The sequence below is a fragment of the Leptonychotes weddellii genome, chromosome 13 (genome assembly GCF_054177405.1).
Source record: "Leptonychotes weddellii isolate Sample4059 chromosome 13, ASM5417740v2, whole genome shotgun sequence".
Lineage (NCBI taxonomy): Eukaryota > Metazoa > Chordata > Mammalia > Carnivora > Phocidae > Leptonychotes > Leptonychotes weddellii.
The window spans coordinates 48,293,875-48,314,190 of record NC_138381.1 but is presented as its reverse complement, the minus strand read 5'-3'; the positions used below and the strand labels follow the sequence as shown (position 1 = coordinate 48,314,190).

The 20,316-nt window shown below is 40.8% G+C and overlaps 1 protein-coding gene across 19 annotated transcripts in view; it reads left to right on the top strand.

Moving 5' to 3' along the window:
• DLGAP1 (DLG associated protein 1) overlaps positions 1–20,316 on the top strand; it is a 305,491-nt gene that overhangs the window by 233,483 nt on the left and 51,692 nt on the right. For 15 of the 19 annotated variants that reach the window (XM_081801559.1, XM_081801558.1, XM_081801565.1 and 12 more), the window contains 2 exons: positions 6,105–6,478; positions 16,805–16,896. In XM_081801559.1, coding sequence (XP_081657685.1) covers positions 6,105–6,478; positions 16,805–16,896 — 466 coding nt within the window. The remainder of the gene's footprint in view (positions 1–6,104; positions 6,479–16,804; positions 16,897–20,316) is intronic. The other 4 variants (XM_081801561.1, XM_081801560.1, XM_081801569.1 and 1 more) reach the window with 1 other exon arrangement.

The window sequence follows — 20,316 nt, the reverse complement described above, 5'->3', positions numbered from 1 at the left end:
AAAAAGTCTGGACTAATGTTCCATCTTATCATCTTTGTTTTCACCTGGGTTTGTGCTTTTACCTGGTGAACGACTCAGGCCAGAACGCTGGTTTGTCTGGCACTTGGTGGGGGAGTCGTCCAGCCTGCGCAGCGAATCATGGCGGGGAGCTGACCTCCTATTGTCAGTTCAGCACTTCTCGGCCTACCTGATGCCAAGCAGCAATCTGATTCGCAGCTTTGCCCTGGTCTGGGCCAAAATGCATTCCCCGGATGCCAGAATATTGGTCATTGCTACCAAACATCCGTGTTGGTAACGCTCCCTAACCTCCCTTGGCTTCCTTCTTCAGCTTTTTCACTTCACTCTCAATGGGTCTCTACTTCTCAAATTCTTTTCTAGCTTTTATTAATATTCATAAAACCACAGGAGCTCATTTGAAAGAAATCTTGTCACCTACTTCAGGCTCCCATCACACGGTGGTACAATTTTAATAACTTCCCAGCCAAAAGATGAGCTGGCCTGTGCTTAACACCTCTGGAGACCAAGAAGCTCATTACCTGGCAAGAGCCCCATATTCCTCCTTTGAACAACTGAACTAGAGAATTATTCTTAGTGCCTCTCTGAGCTCTTACCTCGGTGGTTTCCCACCATGCCTTATATAAAACTAGTCCATGCCAACCTCGACACAAGAGGCTTCAAAATCATTGGAAATTCTTCTGTCTTCCTTCTCTTGCAAACTAAACATCCTCTCTCCTTAATCCACTCCTCCTAAGATATGGTTTTTCTTTCCTTGGAGCACTCTGCAATGTCCCCTTAAAGAGAAGAGCCTAGAATGAAATGCAGCACCACAATCCTCTGGTTGTTCTAGATGTCACACTTGTACGCAGACACACCCTCTTAGAAATAGGCAGCTTTACCTGGTGCTAAAACAACAAGCTTGTATTTGTGCACTGGCCCCTCTATGCCTAAGTTTATGTCCTTCCACATTTCTTTTTTTTTCTTTTGGCCTCTTCACATCCTTTTGCTTTCTAAAATAGCCTGTAGTTTCAAGTTACCTCCCTCATATGTTCTTATCCCACATGCACTACCTCTGCCCTTGCCGCTGGATTAGCAAATGTTTCCTGTCAGTGCTTCTCACACTATCTCTGGGGATGGACCAGTTTGTTTGGTGTCCAATCTGCTGCAGATCGATATTTTGGTAAAAATGCAGTAAAATGAATCACTGGATAAAGGAAATTAAAAAAACGAGGCACCCAAAACCAAGCCCTGGTCTTCTTTTTGTTAGGTTCAACCAATGAAATAGTCTTTAGAATTGCTGTAAAAGTTTCTAAAAGTTTACTCTCAATTTTCATGGCATATCTCAACATACACTCATCAAATAGTTTGTGACTTGACACCTGTCTGTGGACCACACTTTGACCAGTGTCATGCTATGCATACAGGTGTGCTGGAAGTGCTTCACAGCTGGCTCTCTCAGGCAGGGGTAGTATTTCCCAATATCCATTGTGTTAAATATTCACACCAAGGTCAGTTTCAAGCTATCAATGAAATGTCACTAAACAGAGACCTGGGAAGAGATGTGCAAAATTAGCTAGCAAGCTGATAAAAGCCAGTTCCAGCACCCCCACTCTTAACCCCATTTGATTTTTTTAATCTTCTTTCGAGGGCTTGTAAACTGTTGTTGGCCAGACCAAATTACCCAAATCAAGAGACCTTTGCCCTCCACAGAAACTAGACAGTGGGTTGAGGCAGGCCTTCTCTCTCTGGTGGTCTTCAGCTCAGTAAGTGCAGACCATCTGATACAACTCAGCAAATCCAGGATTGCTCTGACCGTGACTTCTGTGTAGAAGCCAGCCACTACTAAACGCAGACCAACGCAGCTTGCTTTGTGGTTAATAATGTCGGAGGGTAACCTGTTTACATCAAAGAGGTGTTGTTTGACTACTGTACGACTCTATGTATATGTATATTTTGGAATTCTTTTGTTGTCCTTTTGTGGTTTTTACCTGTAGTACTTATGGGCTTGTTGTATTTGAAAGAGTTTCTAAAAAGTAACAAGGAAGTGCTAAATAATTCCTAAACGTAGCTTTATGGTATATGACACATTAGCTTAGCCCATAAGAAGGTCTTACTCTTTTTAAGATTTTATTTATTTATTTTAAAGAGAGAAAGAGTATTTTAAAGAGAGAAAGAGAGCACCAACGCGAGCAGGGGGAGAAGTAGAAGGAGAGGGCCAAGCAGACTCCACGCTGAGCTCAGTCGGTTGAGCATCCGACTGATGCCCCAGGCAGAATGTATTATTAAGAAGCTAGAACATGTGGGTTTGAGCCTACATCTGTTTTGTGGCCACCTGACACATGTGTGCTCTTGATCACAGAAGATAACTGGAGTGATAAGAAAGTCTAGATTTTTTTTTTCAGAAAACCTTCACCACTACAGAAAAAAATAATTCCTGGCACAGGTCTTCCTGAGGCTTTCAACACTAGCATTATCTTCCCATGCAAATAGAGACAATATTGAATCGTCGGCTAGAAGCTGAAATAGGATAGGAATTTGTTCATTTTTTTTTTTTTACTTCTTCTCCTTTTCCTCCTCCCCTCCTCCACCCCTCCCCCTCCTCCTTCTTCAATCATTTCTTAACTTGATGTAAAAGCCGGTCTCTGGTCTCTATGCTCTGCAGTATCCTCTGAATCAAAGTGATGCCATCAAAATGTGTAACTCTGCTCTTGCTGACTCTTCTTATAAATAGGAGTCCTTTCGCCAACTTTGAGCTGGGGCAGTAAACCATCGGGATCCAAATAAGGAAAAAAATCAGTTTATTTGAAATGAACACATAATACATCAAGCAAAGGAAAGCAATAATAATGGTTAAAGTATCATATCTTTTCTTTTTAAAGTTCCAATTGAATAAAAGGAGCACTTGCTTTTTTTAATCACTGTTTTGAGAATGTTACTCTCAAACAAAAGAAGTGTTTCACTGATGGCATATAAGCACTTATTTTCTCTTTCTGTCTTGACCAGACAAGATTTATTTACTTGTGTTTTCATCTCCTTGAACCTCACTCTACTGCACCCCTCTGGGCACTCAGACTCCAGCGGATTCTAAATTATTCATAGTGCTGAATCATGAGAGTAGAATTAGGAAAATAAAAAGATCTTAGGAGAGAAGAAAGAATTTAGCCTGCAAAACCAGGAAAGAGTGATGCTGGGAGAAATTGGGAATCTGGTTGTCCGATTTCTGGAGCAGCCTTGTATGCGAAAGAATTGGGGCATGAGAAGGAAGGGGGTTATGGAAGTGTGAGTTGTGTCTTGGATGTCCTTTCTTCTCTGGCAGAGGGCATTCTTAAAGATTGGAATTCCTTTTAGATTTCTACTTGATAATTGATGGGTGGTGCTTCTTTGAGTGTAACTCTGATAACTGTGGCAGATTTGTGCCAAGCCCCACACTGCAGTGAAATCTCATAATGAAGCCCCTTGAATCTAACAGCATAGCAGGTGATTCCTGTCTTCTGTTGAGCTCCCTTCTTCGAGTGAGGCAATCTCAAATTCTTACCTCCTTTGGGCATTGGGGTTGGGCCAGCCTACTGGGAAAGACACGTCCCCAGGATTCTCCCCGTCCAGTCTAACCCTAGTGGATTTCTAGCATTGCCGCTGCGGTCCTGCAGGTCCCCATTGATCTAAGTACTCAGTTATCCCTACTGATCCAGGAGGGGAGCTGACAACAGCCACCAGATGGCACCAAATTGCAGTTGGCCCTGGGGAGTGTCCCCAAACCCCATCATTACACTGGAAATAATGTGACACCCTCCTTTCTCTATTTCCCATATCACACATCACATCATGGCAAAATTTCTACTGTAAATCACAGCAAAAGAAAGAATACTCTATTTGGCTGCATTGTGCAGTTTTGACTGTCCACAACGAAAGAGGAAACAGGGTAACTAACAAGAAGCCATAAACAACCCCCAAAGATCAGACATTTCTTTGTTAGAATGGGGTATTTCATTTCTTTGGAATACGAGTGGGCCGAATGTCCTGAGCATCCATTTTCAACAAACTAATGAGTTCACACTGTAACAACTTAAGAGAAGTAATAAAATGATCTGGTTTCACTAGATTTGAAGAGATTGATCCTATCCTACTTATGGTCACTCCTCCTCCCACCCAGTCTGAGCCTCGGCCTCAGCAGGGTTATCCCTTCAAACCTTCCTGGGAAGCAGAAGGCAGCACCTCAGTAGGTCCGGTGCATGACACTAAACTAAATTGGGTGAGGTGAAAAATCAGCAGTGCACAGGTTTGCATTACTTAGCCCGAGCCTTCGCTGTAGCCTAGTGGGAGAACCTGAGACCAGTGTGGCTCTGCTCCTGGCTCCGCCCCTTGCAGGTGGGCACCATGAGCCTCCACTGCTTGCATTACCTCTGAGGCACCTTAGCTGAAAACTCTAGATGTTGGGCTGGGAATTGCCGAGAGCTCTGTTCAAATTGTTGAAGGATATATATAGTCCGTGCACTAAGCTTAGGTAGAAGGTTTTCCCTGGGTGAGCCTCGGGCAGTCATTCATCCTGGGTAACTTGAGTGGTGGCTACATTTATATTGTTTACATTACCCCCCACCTCCAGGGCATATATATTCCATCAGGTAATCCCTAGGAAGTAGCAAAATATTTCAGTCCCTATCTCTTTTACGGTTAAGGAAATTACTCCAAATCACAAGCCAGTGGAACCACAGGACAGCATAATAGGATCCTTCTGTTTATTGTTCCTTATAGGACACTTCCTTTGAGTGACCCAGGAAACATCCAAATATTAAAGCAAGTTATTTCAATTTAGTGAGATGGCCCCAGTGGCAGCTCAAACGAGAGTTGGGATCGTGTGGTCAGGAGTAGCTGATTGGGTGTAACAGTGACCGCCTGTTGTGAATGGGAAAGGCATGGGGGGTGGGGGCATGTGACGGAAACACAATAGTTTGAATCATTTTTAAGAGGACTTAACAAAAGTCTTTAGAAAGCTGGCAGGGAGTTCACTTGAAAACGTAATCATTCTTTCTGATCTGTATTCTGTACACCATGCTCCACAAATGGAAAGCTGAAAACCAGTGTGTAAATCTTCTTCATATAACCTCAGAGTTGTGATCAGGTAGTTGGAGAGAAGAGCAAAGGCTACTTTAGCCAGAGCCTCTGGGAGGATCTTGACTAAACTGTACAGGTCCAGAAAGGACACCTTTCTGCACAGACCCAGGCCCCTGAGTTGATTAAGTAGCCTTGAGGGACAGCATTTTACGGAGTAGGCTCATACAAGCCAATCTCCCACCCCTCCACCCCCCACCACAGATTTAGAAACGAGGGAGACTACACTAGGATACTTTTGTGCAGTATATTCCCTCTAGAATATACTGCTCAGAAATAACAACAAAAAATTTCAGAAAAGAAGTTTATATAGTGAGCATCTATCCGGAGGAAGGAAGGTGGGAAGGAGAAGAGGAGGGAAGAAGAGGAGGAGGGAAGGAAGGAAGGAAGAGGGGGGAGACAAAGACAGGAAGGAAGAGAGGGAGGGATGGGAGGGAGGGAGAAAGAAAGGAAGAAACAGCCCAGGAAGCTGGGACAGCTCTGTGCGCCGCCGTGCCCACCCCCCGGCACTTCCCACTGTGGTTAGGATCAGACCACACTTGCTCACAACCTCTTTTCTTTCTTTCCACCACTGCAATCTTCTCCAGTGAGTTATGTTGTTTAACATTAGCTATATTTCGTATTTCCCTGAGCAGGCAGAGACTACGCTGGGCTTATCTACATGTATATACATTCTCTCTCAGGGTGTACTGTTGCCTGGGAAGATTTCTACAGATGGCTATCTTATGTTAATTCATATTAACTTCCATTTCAGAAACGTCCATCTCAGAGGGTGGTGTTTTCCGGTCTTTTTTCCCCTCAGTCTTGTGGGAGCATCCCCTCGTAGGAGGCTCAACTATCCCCCTGAAGCAGGGATCTCACTTACTCTATCAACGGGCTTGTTTTCATGCTCAATGTCTTTTTGTGTTTCATGTGCCCTGATTTCCAGTGGATGTTAGTTACAGTACAGAAACTGAAACCCACACAGAAATCACAGTGTCTCTGTTTTCACTGTCTTCCAGTGTCATCTTGCATTACAACATATAAGAAGACACCACCTCCAGTCCCACCCAGAACTACCACGAAACCTTTCATTTCTATCACAGCCCAGAGTAGCACAGAGTCTGCCCAGGATGCCTACATGGATGGACAGGGCCAGCGAGGAGATATTATCAGCCAGTCTGGACTGAGCAACTCCACGGAGAGCCTGGACAGTATGAAGGCTCTGACAGCCGCCATTGAAGCTGCAAATGCCCAGATCCACGGCCCTGCGAGTCAACACATGAGCAACAACCCTGCCACTGTCACTACCACGACCACCATAGCCACTGTCACTACAGAGGACAGGAAGAAGGATCACTTTAAGAAAAATCGATGTCTCTCTATTGGGATACAGGTAACAGCCTCCCTTTCTGTCCTTTGAAACAGGGACCCCAAAACTCAAGAAATTAAGCACTTTTATTTTTCCAGAAGATTTGCCATCTGGCCATTTTGGGTGATAGGGCCATGTGGGGGACCAGATTTTCAAATGATTGGCTCTGCAATTCCTACGTTGTTGAATGTGACTTAAAAATTATGAAGAGATTTTGTCTGTAGGCATTATTAGAGGCTGCTATTTTTGTCCTCTAAACTGAATGTGTGACTCAAAGCATTGGGATAGCTAAACAAACATGAATACAATCACGCACAAAGTGCCCTCAATTCCTGATGCACATTTTGATTCTCAAAAAAGGAGTGGACATCCAAGAATAACCTGGGTTACTGAGCTGTGTTATAGTATGTTCGACACTACTGAGTAACCATCTGAGAACAAAAATGTGAATCACTTCTCATACATGTGGGAGTGAGGGGGAGCAAGACCAAAGTGACTGGTAGTGTAGAAAGCAATCACTCACATCACAGCTTCATGAGCAAAGAATGTGCAGTAGTTTCAGCATAATTGTTGGTTATTTAATCATGCATTTCAAAAAATGGTAGATAATTCAGCAGGCTTCTCAGTTCAGCCCAGTGTTTTCTGCTGCTCAAAGATAAGATCAAACTGATTCTTGTTTTTCACATCTGTTCAGCTTGGCTTACCCTGCTAGAAATTTCCTTCTCTCAGTGGAGAAGAGTCATGCCTTTCTCCCTTTTTTGTTGTGCCATATCATGCAGGTGCCCTTTGAATAATAACTTCCTGACGTGGCAGCCAATAAATCTATTCACAATGAACCAACTCTAAGGCACATCTAAAAGCCAGGCGTGGGGTACGTTTTCACAATGATGATATATTTTCACAGTGCATTCTGCACAGTGCACTTCTAAAGGGCAATTAAATTTTGTCTAGTAGCAATGAGTCAGATGGTTTTATTTTTTTTAATCTTTTTTTTTTTATTTGACAGAGAGAGACACAAGCAGGGGGAGTGGGAGAGGAAGAAGCAGGCTTCCCGCTGAGCAGGGAGCCCGATGTGGGGCTCGATCCCAGGACCTGGGATCATGACCCGAGCCGAAGGCAGACTCTTAATGACTGAGCACCCAGGCGCCCCCAGATGGTTTTATTTTATACATATATAACCTACAGGTTACCATAGCACAAGCTGTCAAGTTTCCTAACAGAACTTGTGGCACTGGTGCCTGGTACTAGAAGACACAGCAGGAGGCACATGCACAAAGCCAGCCTCCACCCCCATGCCCACTCCCACCTCCCCCTAGAAGCTAACTGCTCTCCCAACTGCCCAAGGGATTTGGAGGAGTAGGGAAGAGCAGAGGCCGGTTCTCTGTGCTGTCCAGGTAAATGACGCCATCTTCCTGAGCCTGTTTCCTTAACTATCCCTCACAGAACTATTTTGAGATTGAGTTAGGCATCTGCCTTCTGCTCAGTTCGTGATTCCAGCTTCCTATGGGGGTACAGAATTTCAATTTGGGATGATGAAAAAATTCTGGACGTGGATGATGGTGATGGTAGCACAGTATTGCGAACGTACTCAATACCGGCTGGAACTATACACTTAGAAGAGGTTAAGATGAAGAATGTTATGTCATGTATATATTACCCATGATAAAAAAAAAAATCTACTTTCCTTATCTGGCCCATAGCTGGCATGGGGCCATGTTAGTTTACTTCTACTTCCTTAATGTTCAGTTTTTTCTTTATTTTACATTATTTTTCAATAGATAAATATTCCTCTGGCTCAAAATTCAAAAGTTACAAAAAGGCGTTCAGTGACTAGTCTCCCTCCCATTCTTATTTAATAGCCTGTCAGTTCTCTTTGCCGGAGAAAATTAATATAACCAACATTTGCATCTCCGTACAGAGATACTTTGTGCATATTCAAGCAAATATATATTTTAACTTATTCCCCTTTTTTTACCCAGATGTTAGCATATACCTCACCCTATTCTATATCTTGCCTTTTTGCTCTTAATAATAACATATTTTAAAGATAGTTGTTTGTCAGTCTTACTGTTCATTTTATTTAAAAGCTTCTATATATCCATCTTAATCACCTCCCAGGTCTGCCGGTTGATCTCATAGGTTCTTCTCCAAAGAATTCTTTCTTCTTTTTTTTTTTTTGAGTAATCTCTACACTCAACGTGGGGTTTGAACTTACAACCCGGAGATCAAGAGTCACAAGCTCTACCAAGCCAGCCAGACGCCTCTTCTCCAAAAAATTCTTACTCAGAATAAAGCATTCATATACATGAAATCCACCTTACATTATTGTCATTTTCACCCAGTCAGATGGAACTACTCTGAAACCCACATGTAATGTTGGGGAGAAAGTTTTGTTTCAGACACCATCCTGCCACTTAAATATTTGAATATTTTAGTGAGTGGAAAAATTGCTCTAACTCTTCCTTCAATCACTGTTCACTACTATAAAAACTATATGGAAGGACTGAGTACTTTATGTGGTTGTTTCATTTAGCCCCTACAACAACCCTATGGCATAGGTGGTACGATTATCTCTACCCTATAGATGAGAACACAGAGAGGCTGATAACTTGCCCAAGGCTACACATCCTACATTGACAGCCTAGACTGTACCTTGGTGCTTAATGTGACCATGCTATACCACTTCTTTGATGGAGAATAATAAGTAAAAATTCAAAATGCAAAACAGTCATCAAATTTCATTACACTGTAACCCAATTTAAATCCTAATCCCCAAAATTTATAACACTGGGATCTTGAACTCTTTCCCACCCTTTACCTCTTTAGGGTCAGAGTTTCCAAACCTTACCCAACATTTTTAATTTAATCTATGCCTAACAGCTAACATTACAATCATTTACTCTACAACCTGTGTGAGTTTAGGCTAATTACTTAATGGTTCTAGTTTCCTCATCTGGAAATTTAGAGTAACAGTCACTATTCCACAGAGTATTTTATTATAGGTTGTAGTAAAAATGGGCTGATACATGGGGTACCTGGGTAGCTCAGTCGGTTAGGCATCTGCCTTCTGCTCAGTTCATGATCTCAGGGTCCTGGGATCAAGCCCCACATTTGGGCTCCCTGCTCAGCAGGGAGTTGCTTCTCCCTCTCCCTGTGCCTCCCCCCACCCCTGCTCATTTTCTCTCTCTCTCTCTCTTTCTCAAATAAATAAAATCTTTTTTAAAAATTGTCTGATAGAATGTATGTAAAGTTCTAAGTGTAGTGGGCTCACTAAATATTAAATCTAGTTATTATTATTACCTTCCTTTAAAATCATAGCCAAACTTGCTGAAATTTTATCTGCTAAGGGTTTTCTTAATTTTGTTCAAGACAGATATAATTACTATGCAATTTCTTGAAACATTCTGAAAGTCACTTCACAAATTTAAATAGATTACCCTAAGTACCATGTAAGAGTGGTGACATTTGTGCATTTTTGTCACAAAGATAAATTTACATACAAAGACTAAAGCTTGGAAGATAAACACTTTAATGCAAAGCAGCTATAGGTTTAGATAGGTGGGGTGGGGCTCGAACTCAGAGTACAAGGTCCTCCATCCACAGAATGCAATGTCTTCCATCCTTGTCCTTGAGACCCATGCATCCTTTCTTTCTCCCTTTCTCTATGCATTGAGGATCATGGTTCTTAAGGGAAATACCTATCATGCGTCATTGGGCTAAGTTTCATTGGGTAATTTTGCTACTACCCCATATTGTAAAGCTGCAACATCCTACTTTGGCTGACACTCTAAGCCTTTTTCATTGACATGAGTGTAGCCACATGGAACCAGTTAGAATCCCATTCAGGAAAATAGAAACCATGCTCAGCTCTCAAACAGAGGCAGTTTGATATACAATGTTGGTTCTACAGGTATGGGAAGGTTGAGAGAGCAATAACGCAATGCACTGAGCAATTACCACTTCTAGGACTAAGGCAGCAAAAAGGGAAAGATGGGGTTCCCAGAATTGAGATGCTCAGGGGAGAGTCCCCAGTACAGCCAGTCTCGGAGCACCACAGTGGGTGTGGTCAGCTGGTGCTGGGATGTCCAAGGGAGCAGCACATCGGTGCATGGGTCAAGAGGGCTAGAAGCTAGAGCACAGCTGCCTTTGTATGCTGGGGCAATGCCCACAGAAGGTGGAAACAGAAAGAAAGTCCCTTCCCTCCTCCCACCTTCCTTTGTTAGAATATAACTGGAAGCTGGCCAGCAACAAAGCCTGGGAAATGTAGTTTGCAGAGTCCTGGCCCCAGTGCCACAGAGCAAATGGGTATAAAATATGGGCCTGGAGCTGCTAGACAATAAGTAAGTCACCAGAAAAAGTCACTTTGTCCAATAAATAAATAAACCATAAGCATGTGTATTAAAAAGCTTGAGATGGCTAGGGTGAATTTGTAGTCTTAGTTCACTTAACTCTTAAGTCTTAGAATACTTAGTTGGCATTCTAGTGGGAACATTTCATGGCACTAAATATGATTCTAGAATATCTTGAAGTATGTATTGTTTATAATATGGTCCAAAATTCAAGTCAACTACTTTATCTGGTGCTTTTTCTGGTGGTCTAGTGCTGGGAGGGTCGGGGAGAGGGTAACTGGTTGCTTCGGATTTAGAGCAAAGTTGTATGTCTTTCTAAAAAGTCAAGGGTCACGTTAAGGTTAATTTGTTTTTCTTAAAATTACAAAATAAGTAGTATATGCATGCGGTATTGTCGTAAAGGATTCATACAGTATGAAAGGATACAGAACAAAATATGAAATGCCCCCATCTTTCTACCTCTGACTCCTACTCCCATCCCCAAAGGTAGCAGGGGGTTACACCATCTTTTAGTCTCTCAAGTGTAATTTTTTTTCAAGTACAGATGAGTTTCATGTAGCTTTAGACCTTAACCTCTCCACCTCCAGATATTAGATTGTGACTTCCCTCCATGATCATTGAACTCATGTTGTAGAACAACCTAAAAGAGCTTTAAGCTTGATCTTCACATTACATAAGATGTGGTTGCTTACTCATTCTTTGAATTAAAAAGAAAAGAAAACTAAGTTATCTTAGATTGCACTCCTAAGATTCACTTATCTGTTTCCTTTAATGCCTATCCAAGTGTACAGAAATACATGTCATGACCCATGTGAAGAGATGAGTCCCACTGCCAAGTTGAGTGAACTATTTCAGAGAATGATACAAACCAAGTGAGTTGTTACTATTAATTAAAAGAGGACCTTGAGAAATAAAAAAGTCACATCATCCCTGATTCATAATCAATGGACTTAAACCAATGAAGTAAAGCCATAGAGGTGGTATTGATAACGAGCCTCTCCTTGGTCTGACTCTAGTCAGGCTGCTCTGAATTCTCTTCCTGACTGGGCCTTGACTTTCATACTTGTGTGTCCATGTGTGCATCGCCCAATTTTAGTGAGAATCCTGCTAAGTCGGTTTAGCCAGAATGCCCCAGGACTGGTGTCTGGTCATGTTCCTCATCTGATCATGTTCCTCATCCTCCATCATCCCCCAGCTGATGTGCCTGATCACCCTGGCCTGCCTTCAGCAAGGACCCTTTGAGGTCCCCTCTTATCCCTGATTGTCTCCTCTCTGTAATTTTCTACCCACTGACACCCTCCCACCCTGCTCCTTGGCTGTAAATTCCTACTTTTTCCTGTTGCATTTGGAGTTGAGCCCAAGCCCGCTGTGGTCCCTATGTCTATCACAATAATCCCCCTGAATAAAGTGTACCTTGCCAATTCTTTAACAAGTGTCATGAATAGTTTTTTCTGTAACAGTACTCAGTACATTCTAACTTTGTAAACTTTATTTTGATGTCCTTGAAATCAGAATCAGTTCATATTCAGGAAGAGATTTTTTTAGGGGGACTTATCTCAAGTCAAAACTCCTGAGATAATTTTAATGGATTCCAAAAAGAAGAGATATTACAGTCATGGTTTCCAACCATTACACATTAAAACTAGAAATTAATGCTAAGCAGATAACAAAAGCTTACCATCTAAAAATATTAAAAAATATTCTAAATAACATTTGGATGAAGGAGGAAATTCAAGATTATTGTGAAATAAATGATGAGAATCCTATAAATCATCACTATGGGTTGTGGCCCTAGCTGTGATCTCAGAAGAATTCATAGCCCTAAGTTCTTTCATAGTTAAGCAAGAAATATTACAATATAAACAAAACATTCAATTCAAAAAATTATAAACAAACAATAAATTGAAAGGAATTATTAATGATGAAAGTAGAGATAAATGCATTGGAAGACAAAAACAGAGCAACAGCAAAAAAAACTAAAGTAGAACTGATACATTAAACCAAAATTGGTTCTTGGGGAAAAGACAAATAAATAATAAGTCTGATTGAGAGGGAAAACACAAATCAATGATATTAGAAATGAGAAAGCCTTTTTTAAAATTACAAAAAAATTCTTGTGACAATTTTATGCAGGTAAATTTTAAGGTCAAAATAAAATAGACATACATGTAAATTAGTAATACTAATGTAAGAGGAAGTATAAAATCTGGGAGGGACACCTGGGTGGCTCTGTTGGTTAAGTATCTGCCATTGGCTCAGGTCATGATCCCAGAGTCCTGGGATGGAGCCCCGCATCAGGCTCCCTGCTCTGCGGGAAGCCTTCTTCTCCCTCTCCCACTCCCCCTCCTTGTGTTCCCTCTCTCACTGTGTCTCTGTCAAATAAATAAATAAAATCTTTAAATAAATAAATAAATAAATAAATAAATAAATAAATAAATAAATATAAAAATAGGGGCGCCTGGGTGGCTCAGATGGTTAAGCGTCTGCCTTCAGCTCAAGTCATGATCCCAGAGTCCTGGGATTGAGCCCCACATCAGGCTCCTGGCTCAGCAGGGAGCCTGCTTCTCCCTATCCCTCTGCTCTCCCCCTGCTCATGCTCTTTCTCTCTCTGTATCTCTGTGTCTCAAATGAATAAATAAAAAATCTTTAAAAAAAATAAAAATAAAAATAAAATAATATGTCATTACCAAATAGTGCATGTTACAGAAATTCAAAGTTATTTTAGCTGTAGGGGGGAAAATATGATCTCAAGATGCATGCTAAGAAATATATTATTGAGGGACGCCTGGGTGGCTTAGTCGGTTAAGTGTCTGCCTTTGGCTCAGGTCATGATCCCAGGGTCCTGGGGTGGGGAGCCTCCTTCTCCCTCTACCTGCTGCTCCCCGTCCTTGTGTGCTCTCTCTCACTCTTGCTCTATCTCTGGCAAATAAATAAAGATAAAGTCTAAAAAAAAAAGAAATACAGTATTGAATAAAATTCAGAAGGCATTCCAACTATTAACATGACATTAACATGATATAAGACAACTATAAGAAACCTAATTAAACATATTTAAAGGTGAAATGGTAGAGACATTCCAATTAGATTCAGAAGCTAGATATAGGTGCCTATTTTCACAGATTTGTTCCGTACTATTTGCCCTCATTAGCCAATACACAAAGCAAGAAAGTGAAATGTGGTCTAAACATTCCAAAGAAAGAGTAAAATTGCTTTTATTTGTGGATAATATGCATGTCCTCTTAGAAAATCTAATGGAAACCACTGAAAAATTATTAGGATTCACTAGAGTGAAAGAATACAATATAAATACAGAGATATCAATAATGTTTCTGTATATAATTTTTTTCAAGATTTTATTTATTAATTTGACAGAGAGAGACACACAGAGAGAGAGGGAACACAAGCAGGGGGAGCTGGAGACAGAGAAGTAGGCTCCCCGCTGAGCAGGGAACCCAACGTGGGGCTCAATCCCAGGACCCTGGGATCATGACCTGAGCCAAAGGCAGATGCTTAATGACTGAGCCACGCAGGCGCCCCCTGTGTATTTTTTTTTTTAAGATTTTATATATTTATTTGAGAGAGGGAGAATGGGCATGAGAGGGGGGAGGGTCAGAGGGAGAAGCGGGCTCCCCGCTGAGCAGGGAGCCCAGTGCGGACTGGATCCTGGGACTCCAGGATCATGACCTGAGCCAAAGGCAGTTGCTTAACCAACCGAGCCACCCAGGCACTCCCCTCTGTATATTATTAATACATAGAAAATGTAATGGAGCAAAACAAGCCCATTCACTTTAGTAACAAAAACTGTAACAGGATTGAGCTTCACAAAGAATATATAACACCTATCTGAAAACAATCTAAAAACTTTCCTTTAAACAAAACATAAGAGATCTGAAAGTGGAAAACTATTCAATTCAATATTCCTGCACAGGAATACTCCATAGTATAAAGATAGCAATTCTCTCAAAAGTTATACATTGAATTAAATTAATAAATTGAAAGAAACACTAATAAAAATTCCAATGTGAGTTTTATCACTAGGTAGAAGCTGAAAGGAGAGATTTGACAATTTGATGTTAAATTTACCTAGAAGTTAATACTCCAATTTAACCCAGGAATTTAAAAAATTACATTAAAAAAAGAATTACAGGAGGAGTCACGCCATAGAAAATACCAAGATTTATTAAAAATTAGATTGGGGGCACCTGGGTGGCTCAGTCGTTAAGCGTCTGCCTTCAGCTCAGGTCATGATCCCAGGGTCCTGGGATAGAGCCCCGCATCAGGCTCCCTGCTCCGTGGGGAGTCTGCTGTTCCCTCTCTTGCTGTGTCTCTCTCTGTCAAATAAATAAATAAAATCTTTAAAAAAAAAAATTAGATTAGGAAAAAAAATGGGAGGAGTAATAAGACCAGAAGATCAGTAGACCAAAAACAAGGCTATATACATGGGAATGTATGGGTGAAGTTTGGTAGAACATAAAGTTGGCATCTCAAATTAAAAAAAAATTGAATTAGTTGATAAAAGGAGCCAGATCAATTGATGATCCATGTAGGAAAAAAAATGTTAAATCTCTTTGTTTCTTTTTTTTTTTAAGATTTTATTTATTTGAGAGAGAGAGAATGAGTGAGAGAGAGCATGCACATGAGAGAGGGGAGGGTCAGAGGGAGAAGCAGACTCCCTGCTGAGCAGGGAGCCCGATGCGGGACTTGATGCAGGACTCGATCCCGGGACTCCAGGATCATGACCTGAGCCGAAGGCAGTCGCTTAACCAACTGAGCCACCCAGACGTCCCTCTACTTTGTTTCTTAAGCACAAACATTTCAGGACAGTGGATTTAGGAACTAAATATGAAAAAGAAAAATGACAGCATAAGAGTAAATACTTTTAAAAATATGTTCAGGGTAAAGAAGGCTGTTCCAAGCCATACAAAATTCACTATATAGTGATTTTAGGATTCTGAACAATGAAGGGTAAAGTTTAAAAAACAAATAATGGGGCACCGAGCTGGTTCATATTAATAGATGGACAAATGTGCTGCAAAGTTTGAAAGTGATTCTTAGGGGCTTTATCTTTCTACATTTTATATTTATGTATTTTAATTTCATATAACTTAATTAAATTGCTTTTATTTTTAGAAAAAATAATTTATTAATACACAGAAAAAAGAGGAAAAAATCTAATTGCTCTCCACAGTCATAAGATTTATTTCAAATTTAGGTTTGTCCCATAGGCTATCATTTACATATATATATATATATAATTTTAAAGATTTTATTTATTTGACAGCGAGAGACACAGCGAGAGAGGGAACACAAGCAGGGGGAGTGAGAGACGGGGAGAAGCAGGCTTCTCGTGGAACAGGGAGCCCGATGCAGGGCTCGATCCCAGGACCCTGGGATCATGACCTGAGTGAAAGGCAGATGACACTTAATGACTGAGCCACCCAGGCGCCCCTAGGCTATCATTTAAATATAGACACATTTTCTATGTGAGCTGTAGTCTGTACATAACTATTTAGGAACCATGGCATGATATTCAAAGTCGATTTCTTAGTTTAAGGGGGAAAAAAATGAAGATACTATATAGTTTATCTTAAAAAGTTAGTACCTAAATCTCTCAGTATCAACAATTCTAACTACAATAAATGAAATTTCTTCCTTCTTTTATATTTTGTTATCTGCAAATTCAAAACTTCCAAGAACCCATTTCCATGCAGTGCTCCTTTCTAATATAGTGTTCACAGGTAAGCACATACTCACAAATCTATGGAGCAATCATAGACATTTATCTTAAGAGTGAATAAAGTTTCATTTTACTAAGATCAGCAGAGTAAAAGCACATGCTAACAGTGTAGTGATGGCCTTCATCAATACACAAATATTGAACAAAAAGACTACAAATCACAAAACATTCCAGTAGTACTGCAGATGTTTCTGATAAAATGTGACATTTGTTTTTCAAGCAAGATGACTAAAATTGGGCACCTCTGCCTATTTATTTCTTCAGGTGGATGATGCTGAAGAGCCTGACAAAACAGGGGAAAATAAAGCACCCAGTAAGTTCCAGTCCGTAGGAGTGCAAGTAGAAGAAGAGAAGTGGTGAGTCCATTTGCATTTGTCCTCTTTCGTCTTGATATTGGCAAGTATGGTACCAGTATTTTCCCCTGACATAAACCTACAAGATTCAGTGATATTTTCCATTAAGTTTGGAAGCATTTAGCTGATTCCCTCCTCTACTTTAATACTGGAAACCACTCAATTTAAGTTTTTGCTAGAATATTAGAGTAAGCACATCACATCCACATCCACATAAACACTGTGTGCAGGACTGTTGTGTTGCCAAACCATTCTTCAAAAAACCTTCCCATTTTGGACTGTAGACTTTTTAAGAGAAGAGGACTTATCTTATTCCTATTTTTATTCCTAGCACTTAATTGTGTCTGGTGTTTAGTATGTACTCAATGATGAAGAGGGAAGGAAGGAAGGAAGGGAGGGAGGGAGGGAGGGGGAGGAAGGAAGGAAGGAAAGAAGGAAGGAAGGAAGGAAGGAAGGAAGGGAGGGAGGAAGGAAGGAAAGAAGGAAGGAAGGAAGAAAAAAAGAAAAGATCTATCATTATCTTGAATCACCAGTTCCTTTAGATTGCTCTTTAAAATAATCCTACTCTAGAGTCTTAATATCTAGACTTGGGAAGTTTAGAGTTTCAGAAACTAGAAGGAACTTCTGAAGTCACTACATTCATTTTATGGATGAGAACTTGATCTAGAGAGGTATGTGAGTTTGTCAATAAAACTGTGAGGTACATGATGGGTAGAACTATGTTTTATTGATAGTAGTACCCCCAGCTTCTAGAACTGTGTTTTCACATACTAAGTGTACAATATATATTGGTGAATGAAGTAGAACTGCAGTTAAAGTAGGAGAAAGAGCTCTATATTATAAATCAGAGTATCAGCTCAACTTTGCCACTCACTTTCTGTGTGTTGATTAGAAGGAATCAGTTGGAGATCATCCATCCATCCATCTATCTATCCATCCAATAAATATCTACAGACTGCCCCCCACATGCAAGGCTACATGCAACATAAACTGAGTATCTGGAAAAAGGTTATGCATCAGTTTATAGAAGATGTGTAATTTCAGAGCCTTCCAGTATTGACACTGCACTTGTATCTAAGAGGTTTTCAGTATATGTATATATAATATTTTCTATAATTTCATAAAATTATACAATGTTGGAAGCCCAGAAAATCGACACAACCATTGTGGAAACTAATATGACAAAAGTCGGCAATAGTTATATATGTATCCACACCCAACGACCCAATACACACATTCATGGAGCTATCGTGAATGAAATTACTCAAAGGAAGGAAACCAATTGTGGGACATTATCTATCATTGTAAAAGAAAAATAATAATTACCAAACGTCAAACATTAAGAGAATATTTTTATAAATTTTAGCACATCACCAAGGTAGAATAAATAGCTATTAAATGTATTTTGTAAAGAAGATACAGAAACATGGAGAAATCACCATGATACAATGTTAAGTGAAAAAGCTGAATACACAATATCCATGTAGTCCATAAAGATGGACACAAACTGAAATGTAATCTGTAAAGATGGTATGTTTAGGAGTGATTTTTTTTTTACTCTAAAATATTTACTCACTGTATCTACCTCACGTTTTAGTAATCATTATTTTCAAGCCAACCCTTCTGATACTTGTTCCTTTAAGTGTTTTGGAAAATTTTTTGAAAATGTTAACACAGGAGACATGAAGGACTCATGGTAAGAAAACATATTCTTCCTTTCCCCACTGGCCCAACCTGCTTGTTTTCCTTAATGGTGTGGTGGTTAACAGCACAGACTCTTGAGCCAGAACACCTAGATTCAAATCCTGGCTCTACCGCATGCCAAGTGGGGCCCTTGATCAAGTTAATAATAGCTTTGTGCCTTGATTTCCTTACATGTAAAAAGAGGGATAATAGGTGGTTTCTGGTCCAGCATGCAAGGAATTTAGAAGTTGTCACTCTGTCCTAAAAAGTAAAAAGGTAACAAACTGAAAAATCAACAACTCTTCCTCAATCAGTCAGAGAAGTTAAGAGCAGAGGGCAAACCCCTGCCCCCAAAATTGGAGAGACAGACATACAGACATAGAAAAAACCAGAGTAGAAACCCACAAGCAAAAACGTCCGTGGGAAGCAGTGCCAGGGCAGGAACACCTAAACTGCACTGATGAGCTGCTAGAGGCTCAGTGAGGACAAGTCTGAGAGTGAAATATTTCAGGGAGACCCAGTAATGGGGGAGAGGGGGTATCTCCATAGTTTTGTGAGTTACCTCCAGGAGGTTACCAAGTCCTCACAGTCAAAATCAAAGAAAACTCCCCTGGTGCTTCCAGCAGAGAAAGGAGAAACCATCTTGAAATATGCCAGAGCATTCTAAACAAGATCTGCCCTCAAGAGAAACTACTTTACCAGAGCCTAACCTGTTGTCTTATCAGAGTCTAAACTACCTGGGGGAAGGGAAGTACCCAACTCCAGCTCCCTCTGGCCTTACATGTGAAAGAAGCAGAACACCCGACTCCTGCCCCCTCTAGCCACACAAGGTGGAGAGAAACTGAAAAGCACTGTTGAAGTTCATGGTCCTGGGGTGCAGGTTTACCAAAAGATCTTCTAATCAATCAGAATGCTTCACCACAGTTCCTTTTACCCAAGACACCATGCCTACTTTTCTTTTTTCTTTTTTTTTTCAATTTTTTTTTTTTTAAGATTTTATTTATTTATTTGAGAGAGAGAGAGAGAAAGCACAGAGGGAGAGTGTGAGGGAGAAGCAGGCTCCCCGCTGAGCAGAGAGCCCAATGCGGGACTTGATCCCAGGGCCCCGGGATTACGACCTACGACCTGAGCCGAAGGCAGACGCTTAACCGACTGAGCCACCCAGGCGCCCCCATGCCCACTTTTCAACAATAATTTACAAAGCGTACTAAAAGGTAAAAAGCACAGTTTAGAGTGACTGAACAAGCATCAGAACCAGAGTTAGATATGGCAGGACTACTGGAATTATCAGACCAGGAATTTTTTAAAACTATGATTAATAATGCTAAGTGCTTTGATGGAAATAGTAGACAGCATGTAAGAACAGATGGAAAATGGAAGCAGAGATGGAAATTCTAAGAAAGGATAAACAAGATTTGCTAGGGATCAAAAACACTGGAACAGAAAGGAAGACTGCCTTTGATGGGCTCATTAGTAGACTAGACACAGCTGAGCAAAGAATCTCTGAGCTTGAGGGTAAAATAATAGAAATTCCCCAAACTAAAAAGCGAAGAGAAACAAACTGGAAAACAAAAACAAAAACCAGGATTTACAAAAACTGTGGGACAACTGTAGAAAACACATGCATAGGGTCACCTGGGTGGCTCAGTTGTTAAGCGTCTCCCTTCGGCTCAGGTCATGATCCCAGGGTCCTGGGATCGAGCCCCGCATTGGGCTCTCTGCTGGGGGGGGGGGGGGGGG